The sequence below is a fragment of the Pseudonaja textilis genome, chromosome 1 (genome assembly GCF_049901715.1).
Source record: "Pseudonaja textilis isolate UNSWEBS1 chromosome 1, rPseTex1.2, whole genome shotgun sequence".
NCBI classification, from domain to species: Eukaryota; Metazoa; Chordata; class Lepidosauria; order Squamata; family Elapidae; genus Pseudonaja; species Pseudonaja textilis.
In genome coordinates this window covers 170,725,284-170,740,173 of record NC_141990.1, presented here as the reverse complement: position 1 = coordinate 170,740,173, position 14,890 = coordinate 170,725,284, and the positions used below count along the sequence as shown (strand labels likewise).

Genomic DNA, 14,890 nt, shown 5'->3' with positions numbered 1-14,890 from the left:
AGAGACTTTTTGTGGGAGTTATATGCCGTACACCAGTTAATTTCCAGACAATTGGAATGAGCAAAAGCAGATTATAAACGTTTCGCAGATCGTTCGCGTCGAGCGATGCCTCCGTTGGCTGTGGGTGACAAGGTGTGGTTGTCAACGAAACATCTTCGAGTCAATCGTCCGATTAGGAAATTGGATCATTGCTTTATTGGTCCCTTCCCTATCGAGGCGGTTATTAATCCTGTGGTTTATCGGCTCACCCTACTGTGCTCCATGCGCATTCACCCTGTTTTTCATCGCTCCCTGTTAGTACCTGACACCCCATCATATACTCTCCGTTCTCCAGAAAATACAGGCTCTCCATCAGCACTGCAGGCCCAGCACTGAACCTGTTACAGATACCACAGTGGTTGGAATTTATGATTCACGATGGCTGAAGGGATGATTCCAGTACTTTGTGGGGAGATTAGAAAATGAAACGGGGATTCGTTCTTGGCAGGATGTGTCCAAGGTACATGCCCCAGACCTTATTCGAATATATCATGCACAATTCCCTTCAAAACCACATCCTGATCGTCAGACTCGGGGGAAGGGCCCTGCAGTGAGGGATAGTGTTGTGACTGGAAGGATCGATCCTGCTGGGAGTTTTGACTCTGATGACTCTGAAAATGGAAGGTTGGAGCCTGCTGTGAATGTGGAGTCTGAATTATCAGAGGACACAGTCGTGAGCCAGGAGGATGAGAGATTGTCGCAGAGACAATCCTCCCCAGAACCTTCGACTTCGTTCGTGCCAGCAAATGATCAACAAAATGAGACAGAAGTTTCCAGCGAGGAAACTGACAGATCGTGGATTGACGCCAGAACTAGGAGAACCAGGAAACGTCAATCTGAAGGGAGGCGTCAGGCCAGACATTGATTGGAGAGACTGACATGCCTATCCAGGTGATTTAAAGAGGTGTGCTGACTCTCAAGCTTTGCTTGGAAGCAAAGTGTTTGATGAGTCAAAAGAATACATTTGGAGTGGCCTTGTGATTTATGGACAATTCTGATTAGCCTGACAGGTTCCGGGAAGTCTGCCAAGGACTGGAAAACAGTGCTAATTAACCCTTTTTGAATCCGGTTTTGTTTCTGCTTGAATATTTTGAATTCTGAAACCTTGTCTTCTCATCTATGAATATAGTTGAGACATTTTATATATATATGTGTGTGTGTGTGTGTGTGTGTATGTATATGTATGTATGTATATATATATATATATATGAAATTGCTAACAATAACACCCTCTTAATTTCTCTCACTCTATCTTTATTTTTCTCATATATAATTATATAATAATCTTAAGGTAATTCCCATAAATTTTAAACTTTAAATCTCCCCAATCTATATTTCTAAAAAAAGTACCAAAATACAGCTACATGTGGTATCCCCCTTTCATATTATCTTTAACCCATATCTCTAAATCTCTTAGCCTTATAATTTCTTGGAATTTTGACCAGCTTTCCCTTTTCTAAATTTCCCCGGTCTTTCCTCTTAACTCCTCTTTTTTCTTCTAGTATTGTTTTTGTTTTAATCTGCCAATCACTTATTTTCCCCCCACCCTTTCCTGTTCTCTCTTTTCGAATTTTTTCTTGTACAGCTTCTTCTTCTTTTGTTTAATCTTGGGAGTATTTTCCCTTTTATTTATTACATCTATAATCAGTATCTTAGTTTTGATTCCTTTTATGTCTTTTTGCAATGTCTCTTGTTCTTTGTGCGATTCTAAGCTGCTTTCCTCTTCCTTTAACTCCTCCTCCTTGAATTTTTTTGTTCTTCTGTGAACATTAATTTTTCTGCCAGTGTGTCCAATAATTCTATTCTTTCTTTTAACATTCCTCTCACAGTTTGTAGTTCTAACTTGAATTCTTTGCCTGTTTCTTCCATTTTTTTAAATCAGTTGAGTTATTCTTTATTTTATTAAAAGTCAGAGTCTTTTATTTTAATCCTGGCCAAAAATATCTGCTTGTCTCAGTTCCTCTTGTTAATCCTTCTATCTCCTTGTCACAATCAACACCAAACAGTCCCAAGTTATTATCTTCGCTTGTCCCTTTGCTGCAATCTCCCTTTTTTAGTGCTTCCAGGGTTATTTTTTTAATATAGTCTTTTATTTCATTTTTCATTCACACATTTGTAAGACCAGTAATTTTCCATGAAATCATAAAGAAAAAAAGTACCTTTAACCATTAGATGGCGCTCTACATCACTTTCCACTTTTCAAAGTTCTATTTTTCTCTTTTCAATTGTATTAACACTAATTTTCAACCATCAGCTGTTTTAAATGTAGTCAATTCTGGGCAAGTCCAGCATTCTATCCAATGCATAATTAATGCCAATTTCTGTATCTTATTCCAAATTTAGTCTAATTCCATTGTAGTCCTTTTAAAATCTGTTTTTTTATTCACCTTGCATTTTCCTCTTATTTTCCATTCGTCACTGCCATACTCTTAAATGAGGGCTCTTTCCTTCTGTTTCTTGGGATTGTCAAAAAAAAAAAAATCAAAATTATTTTGCCTGGTTACATGCAGTTTACCACTGCTCCAGCACACACTTAAGTCCCAGAAGCTTCCTGTCTTCAGGGAAGCGATTAAAACTGCCGCTATCTCTTGTCTTCAAGGCAAGCCAGGGAGGGGAGATGCAGCTCCCCTTGAAGACAGGATGCAGCTCCCCTTGACCTGGCTGGCAGTCTCCGTCTCTTCCCTCACCCCTCCAAGGTGGGTCGGAGATGGATCCGATCCCATTGGGACCCTCCAACAGGATAAGCATGGATCGAAGCCGCGCACAATCACAGTCTTCGGTTAGTCTTTGACAGAAGTGCCACCAGAAGCCCAAGTCCACAAGTCTTAAAGTTGCCAAGATTGGACAGTCCTGTTTTAGAATGAACATTTCTTTTAAGGCAATAATATGAAGTGGAGCATTTCAGACATGATATAGCGAACTTGTTTGTACCTCAAGAGCATTAAGTGTGTCTACAATTGTAATTTTCATTCTAGGAAACCATCCAATCTTCTGTTACACTGAAAATTGGACAGGGTGGTATGTTTAAGCATACATTATTTTCAACCACAGTAAAAGAAAACTAAATATGGAAACAATAAACTCTACAGAAACAAAATCAGAGAAATCTATTATTGTGACATCATTCCAAATGTGCATATAATACATTCAATCTTATTTTTACTGGCTAGAATTCTCAGGGGTGGGATTCAAATTTCTTAAGAACCGGTTCTGTGGGCATGGCCTAATTTGTGGGTGTGGCTTGGTCATGTGACTGTGGGCATGGCTTGGTGGTCACATGACCAGTTGGGCGTGGTTTGGTAGTCATGGCCAACTTGATGTGACTCACATGGAGAGGTGCCTCGCCTGGCTTCTCCTCACCCATCCCCTCCCAGCCAGTCCCCCCTTCGTCTTTCATGTTATGGTGAGAGAGGAAGCTTTTTCAAAGTCATCTTCCCCTTGATACTAGCCAATAAGATGAGATTTTGCTATCAGAAGACCTGATGGACATTTCCAAATATTGTTTATCACCATTCTCTTGGAAAGACTTAGTGGAAAGATTTATAAATAATAACAGACTCGGAAGAGACCTTGGTGGTTTTCTAGTCCAACCCCTGCTAAAGCATGAGACCCTATACTATTATGGACAAATTTCTTCTTACCTCCAGTGATGGCATACCCACAATTTCTGAAGGCATCCCATTTCTCTGATTAATTGTTCTCACTGTCAGGAAATTTCTTCTTATTTCTAGGTTGGATCTGTTTGATAAGTTTCCATCTCACAATTACTTTCAGTTGAGCCAAGCACCACCTATTCTATACATTTTTTCTTGCCTATGTAAAATCTTATTTTTCTCCATTAAATATTTAAATTGTTCTACGGTGGTATTCATTTTACTACAATGATTTTTGCAAAATGCATTAAAGTTTGAAGAATACATTTCTGCTTATACTGACAAAGATTATTCTTTTGGAACATTAAAGTCAAGAAAATATTTCCAATCCTACAATTGAAACCACATTTGAAAGGTATTTTCAAAGCACTCAATTAGTGGATGTCTTACCATTCTTTCTCTTCTCCTCTAATTAAATCTTTCTGCTTTATATTTTTTTTCTTTGTCCTTATTGCAATATTCCAAAATTTTCACAGATCCTTCACAAAGAACCATTCCTAATTTAACTGGAATACAAAACAATCTTTCCGGTCTGGAATTCCTTGACTCACACTCACACTCCTCAGCTCCTCAACACTTCTCAATGTTTTCCTTTCCTTTCTGTTATGTACAGAAACGTGCTTCTCTTTTACTGCTCTTTTCAAATTAACCCTCCCCTGATGCCTACACCTGCATTTAATTCAGGTAAACCCAAAAGACAATACTTCGTTCCTAAGTTGTCAAAATGGAAAGTGCTCCAAAGGGAATTACTGAGGAGGGTGATATTAGCAATTCATAAACATAATTATCTTGCTCTCAGAAAAGATGGGGACTTAACAAACTATTTAAGCAATGCATGATTAACTGCATAGCACCAAAAGGCAGATGAGTTGCTCATTGAGACCAACAGTGATACAAGCAAAAAATCAGTCTTGTTAGGAAAGGCTGTCTAATAAAAATGTACCCAGGTCTTCTCTTATTATAAAATCATCCTGGACAGCTGTGGAGCTTACTCTCCTCCCTCTTTTGGGAAGATTTACAAACAACTTCCAGCCAGGTTCGCCCTGCAGCCTCGCCCATCCCCACTGGCAGCTCTTGCTTGGGCAGCAGTTTGGCTTTACCTTGCCCAACCTTCTTCCTCCCACAGCTGTAGAGAGGAAGGCCTGCCCCCTCAGCTCCAGCAATACCCTGTGTGCTGAGTCCCAATCTGGGGCTCTCCATGCCTGGGGTGGGTGGTGGTGGGTGGTGGTGGCATGCTCCAATTGTTTTCATTGGCGAGAGGGCTGCAGAGCCTCTCTCGCTATGGGAAAGCTCTTGCCAAGAAGGCAAGCGGCGGTGGTACATCCCAGAACTTCCCAGTAGTGGGGAGTTTTCTTGGTTGGATCCAGCCACAGCAGCACCAGGGGGAGAAGGAGACCATTTCCTCCTCCCCAGCCAGCACGGACACAGCTGCACGGCTTCTTCCCAACCAGGGGAAAGAGGAGACCATTTCCACCTCCCCAGCCATCATGGACACAGCCATGCAGTGGGGGGCAGCTAGCTAGCTAGGTCACAGTGAAGTAAGCCAGGTAAGACCAGGGAGCGGGGGAGACAGCTCAGCAGCCTAGGCAGGCCTGGGAGTTGACTCAGCCGGGGCTTGCTCACTCACCCAGGGAGATCAGGGCTGCGGTGGAAGGCAGGCAGCAATGGCAGGTGAAGACAGGTTAGCAATGGCGGGCGAGATGAGGAATGACTGGGCAGGGTGAGTGGGCGGGTCAGGAAGGGGTGGGGCCAGCCAATGGTGCGATTTACCGGTTCTCCAAACTGTGCAGACTCATAACAACCTGTTCTTATAGAACCGGTCTGAACCGGTAGAATTCCACTCCTGAGAATTCTAAATCCTCAACATAGATCCTAAATAACATAAATTTTGATAAATTCTGAACAAGTAGAATGTAAGCCTTAAAATGATCTTGGCTGGGCTCTATTTTTACAGTACCACCTTACTTGGGGCAAAGTTTGGGGAATACATATTCTGATGTGCAAAAAAGAAGCCAAGATGAAATTAAAATTGGGTGCATGCCTATTCCATACAAACAGGCTAACATCTAGATATTCCACCTGGTACAGTAGATCAGTTCAGGTGGCCTAGGACAGGCCCGATAGCATGTGCCCTTCAACAGAGCTGATCATTTGAGAAATCCAAATAAAGATAACTGATAACCTCTTGTTCTCTAGAATTTGCCCATTTGGGACAAATATGTCATCTGCCAAATAATAGAATAGGTCTTAACACATTACATTTAAAAACCATTCATACTGACCTAATATTTGGGACATTTCCTCTTACTACCTTAACATACATCTGCTTTGCCTGTTAGACATAATCCTTCGGTATGGAGCTGTTTGCAATACCAGTATATTTGTAAAACAAAAGTGTATCAGCCCAGCTTTGAATGTGCTTAGAATGGAAAAGTATTCCAGCCGAAGCATATAAGAAACTATAATTCTGTTTTGGAGACTACAATCCATATTTCTGTCTCCTGCCACTTTCATACAACTAAAGTTCAATGGTCCTTAAAGGAAAGTTTCAGTATTTCCAGGTGCTTAACTGCTTGCCTGATTTTAATTGTATTAGTTTAAGGAGTATTTTGTATGAGATGGTATTGCTGCAGATCAGAGATATGCTAAACTGTACTTTGAATTCCCATAATCCTTCACCAGTTTGTTTAAAGTTTGTTGAGATTTAACACATTTATAGCCATCAGGATGGGGAAACCTGGGCTGTTCTGTATAGTAACAACTCACTGGAGCCTCAGGCAGGGTTCAGGGTTTTTTTTTTCCATAGGTTATAATGAACCTTGAAAGGGAAGATATGCCCTGGATTGAAACAGTCTGTAAGACAAGTCTATTTTGTGCTCTTCCTTCTCCTGCAAGAAGGTAGATTTCTTCCTGGCCTCTAAAATCCATCTGGAAAAAGGACCTAATGAAGCTGAACTGATCCCAGCGCAGGAAATCTCTCTTCAGCTGTAGGTTAACTTTGCTCTTCAACTTTCTTTCTGGTCTGGAGAAACTGAGTCGAGGCAGGGTTCCCTTCCCAATGGCTGTTACCCAGATGCTTCTTTCATCACTTTTCAATGATGGCTTTCCCTCCCCAATCCAGCACTTCCTGTTTTTCTCATTTCATTTCAGCTTATTACCTGAGGGAGAAAATAATGAGAATGCAGGCGTCAAAAGAGGAGTCAGTAACTTGTACTCTGGGGCTGATTGCCTCTGAGATTGAATCAGGCACATCTTATAGAATCATAAGGTCAGAAGGGACAGCACACTTCCAACATACTTAAGCAGTGGTCTACCAGTCATTATTGTTGAGCCAGGTATTGCCTATTCCATACCTATACATCTTGCTTTTCCTGCTTAAGTGCAGGATCTTCCTTTTCTCACCATTGAACTGCATCTTGTTGAGATTGTTTTGAGAGACTGGTCTTAAAATATAGACAGGATTGCCTCCCATCAAACCTTGACCCATACCAGTCTGCTTATTGGAATAACAGATCCACAGAGGATGCTATGGCCACGGCTCTCCACGTTGCACTGAAACATCTGGAGCATAGTGGGAGCTATGTAAGGATGCTTTCCATTGATTATAGCTCGGCTTTTAATACCATCATTCAGGATATACTGATTAAGAATTTGCTGGAAATGGGCCTCTCCTCTCACATCTGCTGTTGGATAAGGGACTTTCTTACTAACAGCCCCCAAACTGTTAGGATTGGCAGCTATTTTTCCTCCACTCTTGCTCTCAGCACTGGCTCTCCACAGGGCTGTGTGCTGAGCCCTCTTTTATATTCACTCTACACCTACAACTGCACTCCCTCTTGTCCCACTAACTCTATAATAAAATTTGTAAATGACACCACGTTGGTGGGACTCATATCAGCAGGAGACAAGATGGCCTATAGGTCAGAGGTTCTCAGACTGGTCTTGTGGTGCAAGAGGCATAACCTCATCCTGAACATCAAAAAGACCAAAGAATTGATTATAGACTTCAGAAGATGCAAAGCAGAGCCTCTCCCACTATATATCAATGGAGATTGTGTGGAAAGAGTTCATAGTTTTAAATTTATAGGAACTCATATTTTCGACAACCTTACTTGGTCAGTCCACACTATGGCCATTGCAAAGAAGGCCCAACAGCACCTGCACTTTCTGAGACTGCTGAAAAAGAATGGTCTAGGTGAGAAGTTGCTGGTTCCTTTTTACCATCTACCATCGAGAGCATTTTGTCATACTGTGTAATGGTGTGGTATGCTGGATGCTCTGTAGTGGATAAGAAGATGCCCCAGAGAATAATAAACACAGCACAAAAATCATTGGTTGCTCTCTTTCTTCTTTGGAAGAGATTGCAGAGATCAGACTCCTCTCTAGAGCACTAAAAAATCTCCACAGACCATTCTCATCCTGGTCATTCATATTCCAAACTGTTACCATCAGGGAGATGTTATAGGTGTCTTCAAATGAGGACTGATAGACTGAGAAACAGTTTCTTTTCCAAGGCAATAATTGTCTTGAATCAAACAGTGCATTTGTGATTTAGTCCTATGTATATAGTGGCATTTTTAAACTATTTAACTTACTAAATGTTTTAGGTTTTAGACTAGGTGGTATTATTATTATTATTATTATTATTATTATTATTATTATTATTATTATTATTATTAAATACTCTGTAGTGTGATTGTGATCTGGTGTTTGGGGCACTGTGCTGGAGTAGCTTTCAAATTTCATTGTATTCGTGGAATGCAATGACAATAAAGGTATTCTCTATTCTAAAGCCATGTCTTCTTTTCAGGCCAGAAATTGCTTTGTTTGCCTGTTCCTCAGAATAGTTGTCACAGCAGCGACCAAATAACAAAAAGCACCACACTGGTGTGATATCAAGATGGAATTAATATTTGTTTAATAGGATTTCAGCCTCATCAGAATAGGTAAAGGTGAAAGTTGATTCGAAAAAGGGAGCAAGGTTTGCATGCTAATAAAGTATGGGTAATTCTCAATTTATGACCTTAGCGATTGGTCAAACTTACGACAGAGCCCCCTAAAAGATACTTACAATCCAGTTTCCAAATTCCAAAAGTTGCCTCTTCTGTAAAGTCATGTGACCACATTTTGGGTTCTCAACAATTGGCCAACATTTTAAAAGGTAAAAGTCTCCCCTGCTGGTTGCGTTTGATTTTAGGGGGTGGTGCTCATTTCCAATTCACAACCAAAGAGCCAGCATTGTCTGAAAATGTTTTTGTAGTCATTTGGCCAGCATGACTATATCCAAATGTGCACAGAAGGTTGTTACTTTCCCACCAAAGTAGTATGTATTTATACATTTGTGTGCTTTTGAACTGCTAGGTTGGCAGGAGCTGGAACAAGTAGATACAGATAATCAGAGTTGGAAGGGACCTTGTAGGTCATCTAGTCCAACCCCCCTCCCAAGTGGGAGACCCTACACCATTTCTGACAAATGGCAGTCCAATCTCTTCTTGAAAGTTTCAACTGATGGCGCTCCCACAACTTCCGAGGGCAAGCTGTTCCATTGGTTGATTGTTCTCACTGTCAGAAAGTTTCTCCTTATTTCCAGGTTAAATCTCTCCTTGTTCAGTTTCCATCCATTATTCCTTGTCTGGCCTTCAGGAGCTTTAGAAAATAGCTTGACCCCTTCCTCCCTGTGGCAGCCCCTCAAATATTGGAAGACCGCTATCATGTCTCTTCTGGTCCTTCTCTTTACTAGACTAGCCAAGCCCAGTTCCTGCAACCATTCGATGTATGTTTTAGTCTCCAGTCCCCTAATCATCCTGGTTGCTCTTCTCTGTACTTTTTCTAGAGCCTCAACATATTTTTAAATTGTGGTGACCAAAACTGGATGCAGTACTCTAGGTGTGGTCTTACTAAGGCTTTATAGAGTGGTATTAGTACTTCCCTTGATCTTGACTGTATACCTCTGTTAATACAATTTAGGATTGCATTAGCTTTTTTGGTGGCTGCTGCACACTGCTGGCTCATATTTAGCTGGTTGTCCACTAAGACTCCAAGGTCCCTCTCACAGTTATTGCTATTGAGCCTGATTTCACCCAGTCTATATTGTGTACTTTTGTTTTTTCTTGCCTAAGTGTAGGACTTTACTTTTCTCTGTATTGAATTTCATTTTATTAGATACAGCCCAAGGTTCTAGTCTGTCAAGATCCATCCGGATCTTGAGCCTATCTTCTTGGGTGTTAGCTATTCCTGCCAGCTTAGTATCATCTGCAAATTTGGTAAGTTCCCCTTCTATTCCCTCATCTATGTCGTTAATGAAGATATTGAAGAGTACTGGGCCTAAGACGGAACCTTGTGGCACCCCATTGCTTACTTCCCTCCATGTAGACTTAGACCCATTAAGGACTACTCGTTGAGTACGGTTTGCCAGCCAGTTGCGAGTCCACCTAGTGGTGGTGCTATCTATTCCACTTTTTTCTAGCTTACTAAGAAGTAGGTTGCGGTCTACTTTATTGAATGCCTTGCTGAAATCTAAATATGTCCACAGTATTTTGCTGGTCTAAATGGAAGTAATGGAAGCTCACTCCATTACATGGTACTTAGGTCTAATTCCAGCCTTCCAGTTGACGAGTCTAGCAATGGTTGAGTGGCTCACATTTACAAAATGATTTATGACATTTTTTGCCAAAACCCAATGTTTCTCACTGATTTTTGGCAAAAAAAAATGCCTGTAATGAAAAATGGATTCACTTAATGACTGTGATGTTCATTTTACAAGTGCCACAAAAAAAGTTCATAAAATCGGGTCAGTCACATGATGACCCAGTTACAACTGCCATGATTTACAGCCATAATTGTCAGGCTTATTATAGTCATAAGTTGAATACTATCTGTGTATGAAATTAAATTAAAACATGAAAACATAAAGGTAAGGTAAAATATTTACTGGATCTCTAGCACTTTATTCCACAAGAAGCAGAAAACTCAATAGCATATATAAAATGACTTGTTATAATGCAGAAATGAAAAAGCACTACCTAAACTGCTGAGGTGATCGAAATATAGTTTGCAGGAAAGGACTTAGGATGAACCTTTCTAAGAATGTTGTTATTTTATGTGCTGTAAGTGCTCAGCACAAGACAGTGGGCTATATTGTTTTCCCCAGCACATACCTTATTAAAGAGTCAGGAGAATAACATAACTTGTTTACAAAAAATGTTGCTTATCTTTTTAAAAAGGAACTTCCACTAACTCAACAGACTCAACATTTACCAAGAAATGGGGTTGGCTTTGAAAATCGCGAAGTCATCACAGGTAAATTTACCTCAGTTTCCCTCATAAAGTATTTATTCTTGCTTCAGGAACAGAAACTGGAATTAAAACAGCTATCTTGTTTTGTGCACTAGGAAATGAGGGTTTTTCTGCTGAGTTTGGAGAAAGACATCAGCCAAGTCAAACTGGTCTCTGCAGAAAAAACTACCCACAGCAGAGTGAGGAGGAAAAGGGTTACTCCAGTTTGTCACAAACTCACAACATGAAGCAGAGGAACACTAATGACATTGTGCAAGGTATTTGCTACATATTGTTAATTAATGCATTAATACTGTAGTTCTATATACCCATATATAGTGATAACTCCCTTAAATTGGACAATTGCTGAGTGTTATAGATTGGATTTCATTTTAAAAGCATACTTGGTTGTATTGCATCAATTGTTTTGTTACAGCTGTACCCAACAAAACTAACTTCAGAAACAACATGCTTAGGCATTTGCCCTCTATAGGCATCACAAGTCCTATTGAGAAATCCCTAATTTGTAAATATCCATTCTGATTATACAAACAGAACTCAAAAGAGTTCTCACTTTCCATATCCTACCATGCTCAGATGATTCCCAAATTCTCCATACATTCTATCCTTACAAATCACATTTATATGCCAACACATATATTGCCTTTGATTTAAAAAAAAACACCTTCTAATGTCTTTGTTTTGAAGATTAATTGCATCAGCTCCATCCAACCGTAATTATCCCAGTCTTCCCCTCCTCTTGTTCTATTCAAGTTGCTTTGCAATTTGATCTTCATTCATCATTTCTTATGAGGGAGTCTCTTCAACATACTTCTTTCCTTCTGGTTACCTTTTTGATCCATATTTATTCAGCACCCATTCATTCTTGATCCTACCTCTCCCTATTTTACCATACCCATTTCTTAAGTAATCCATTCCCACTTCATTCAACTTGTTTCTCCTGACATACCAATTCTCATTTCTCTATAACTGGGGTGTCAAACTCACAGTGTCACATTGCTATCATGTGATGTATTGCAATGTTTTTTCCCTTCTCAGAGCTGGGGTGGGCTGTCCGTGATGCATCCAGCTCATGGGTGGCTAGTTTGACACCCCTGCTCTATAACAAAGTGAGCAGAAGTGTTCTATTTTGGGGTGACAAACTTTCATTCCATGAAATTCCATGCTACCTACTAATGTTTTACTAGCATTTGTATATCTTAACATTTCTTCATCCATTTTCTCATCTTTAATAAACATTTTACCAATATATAAAAATTCATCTCATTCTACTTTTCACCACTGATGTGTAATTTGCAATCATTTATTCCACTTACTCTGTCAAACACAACTACAGCACATGGTGATTGATACATTAATTTTTCAGATCAGTAATTCTGGTTATATATACAGTCACTTGAAAACTTGTATTATCAGTGGATAGAACTGCATCAACAACATATACAGTAAAACATACCCTGACAAATGTAGCTATAATGTTTCCTAAAAAAAAAAAATCTTATATATTTACAGGTATCCCTCAGTACAACAAATAACCAAAGAGACATCATATATCTTTGAGTTGCTCCTGGCTCATTATGGAAATATTGAATAATTCATTAAGCATTTTATTTATTCTCACATGCTTTCTATCAAATACACCTCTTTCTGTATTCAGCAACCAACCGTCAACTTTGTATTTAAACAAACTATTTGATAATTCAAGCTTATTCACTGTCATATGAATCAAACACGCAATAAATAGTATTTCACATTCATGCATGTCTTAATGAGGTGCTGAAAAGTAAAACTCTGAATTGCTCATACACTATCTGACATCAAGCCATACAGCATTCATGACATTCATTCTCTTGTTATCTTTCAGGCAGAAATCTGTCAAACACATTCCTGGGTACACTTAATAAACTAATTTCTTTATAGTTTTGCATTCATTCTTGCTACCTTTCTCTTTATTTGGGAAAACAATAACCATATTCTTCCAATTATCAGGCACAGCTTCAGCTTTCACATAGCTATTACATTAATGCACAGTCATCCCATAGATAAATCACATCTTTATTTTAATATGTCTCCTGTTAAACTGCAACCATATCATTTTTCAACGTGCTCAGAGCATATATGACTTCACTTGCATATTTTTTTAAAGTAACATTTATAGCCTTAATTTCAATTTCACTCTTTGGAATATTATCAATCCCATATATAGATCTCTAAAGTATTCCTTGAAGCATTCCCTCACTTCCCTGTCATCCCAGATCATTTCCATGTCTTTTTTATTTCCACTAACTTTTTTGGAAGATTTTTTTTTATCCCTTTTCACTCCCCTTCCAAAATAATTTTTTCATTTCTTAACAGTTCTTTGCTTTCTTTGATTACATTCTTTGCAAGTGTCTTTTTCTCTGTGTACAATAGAAGTCACTCATCTATTTTTCCAGCAATTATTCTCTTATATGAGTCCAATCTCCCTTCATTCAGTTGGCATATTAAACACTCTCCCAATAATTTTTCATAAAATGATTGTACTTTTTCTGCCTGCAGCTTCTCTCTATTTTCTTTCCTTTTTACCAATATTCTTTTTGCCTAAATACCTACTCTTGACACCACTAGAAAAAAATGATCTATCTCATATTTAGGACCTTTCTTTAAACTTGTAACCTTCACTAATTCATTATAAATAATTAAACCATTTATTCCTCATAACCATTTAAATAAATAACAATTAAATCAAACATGTTCCATTTCTTTTCCATTTTCCATCAGTAGACTTATGCTTAAAAAACAAATTTGAAACAATTAACCTTTTCTAAGCAAATACGCACCAAACTATCTCAATTCTCCTTTGCTCTTGGAATTCTGAGTACGAATACATTTTCTATATACTCTGTCGCTTTCACTTTCCTTTATGTCTCCTAAAGGAAAAATGTTTAAATGGATCACATTCATTTAAAATGTTGCAGAATTTTTTTACTATACTCATCTGTTACCATCATTCACTGGGCTGTAACAAATGTAACATGCAATTATCATTAACCTGAAATGTGACTTTCATAACCCTTCACACAGTGTGGTTGATACTTGGTCACACTTTTTGATATACATTTGAGTCATTTCATTCATAATAAACATTCATTGAAGGCATTTCTTCAGCTCTGACTGGATGGTGGGGAATGGAAGGATTTATACTCCTTGCAGACAGCTAGTCTAGCATTCTTTTAGAGAGTCATTGAGGCCACTGGTAGATACTTTATCTGTGTCCTCAGAGTCACTTGACTAGTGCATATGTGTGTGGAGCCTTCTTGGCTGCAAGATCTTTTCTGCCCTGTGTCCCTTCACTGTTGACAACACAGACTCATCCCCAACAGCCTGAGCCTGTCTTCATCAGTGAAGGGACACAGGGATTCAGCCAAGAAGGCTCCACATACATTTGCACTACCCCTGTAAAAGTACCTTTGGGACAAACTTTAAAATAGTTTAAATAGTACTTTAAGCTATTTTATTTAGAAGGGGAAACTGATGTTGTTTATGTGCATATATATGTGTGTGTTGTGTATGCAAGTGTATGCTAATAATGAAGATGAGGTATCATTCTGTTAAAAAATAAGGCTGGGTAAAGACATGTGAAAATAAGGATTTCTTTTTAATGTGAATTGTTGTTTTGCTTCCTTGATGATTTTTCCCGTCATCCATATCATGTTTTAGGCAAGAATTTTGAAAATATGGGATGTGCTTTCTATACTGTGATTTCGCCTAGCATTATGGTCAGCAATACATTCTCAGATTCACACACAACCTTGTTGACCCAGAATTATACAAAAAACCCAGGTCTTCCATGTTTTTTTAAAGACTGGCAAGGTTGTTGGACTGTTCAAGTTGCTTAGGGCAGGAGTGTCAAACTCAAGACT

At 39.0% G+C, this 14,890-nt stretch overlaps 1 protein-coding gene across 2 annotated transcripts in view; it reads left to right on the top strand.

The window, feature by feature from the left end:
* The window catches only part of KIAA2012 (KIAA2012 ortholog), a 145,245-nt gene that overhangs the window by 81,757 nt on the left and 48,598 nt on the right, over positions 1 to 14,890 (top strand). For both annotated transcript variants that reach the window (XM_087915715.1, XM_087915791.1), the window contains exons 13-14: positions 10,916 to 10,991; positions 11,084 to 11,245. In XM_087915715.1, coding sequence (XP_087771841.1) covers positions 10,916 to 10,991; positions 11,084 to 11,245 — 238 coding nt within the window. The remainder of the gene's footprint in view (positions 1 to 10,915; positions 10,992 to 11,083; positions 11,246 to 14,890) is intronic.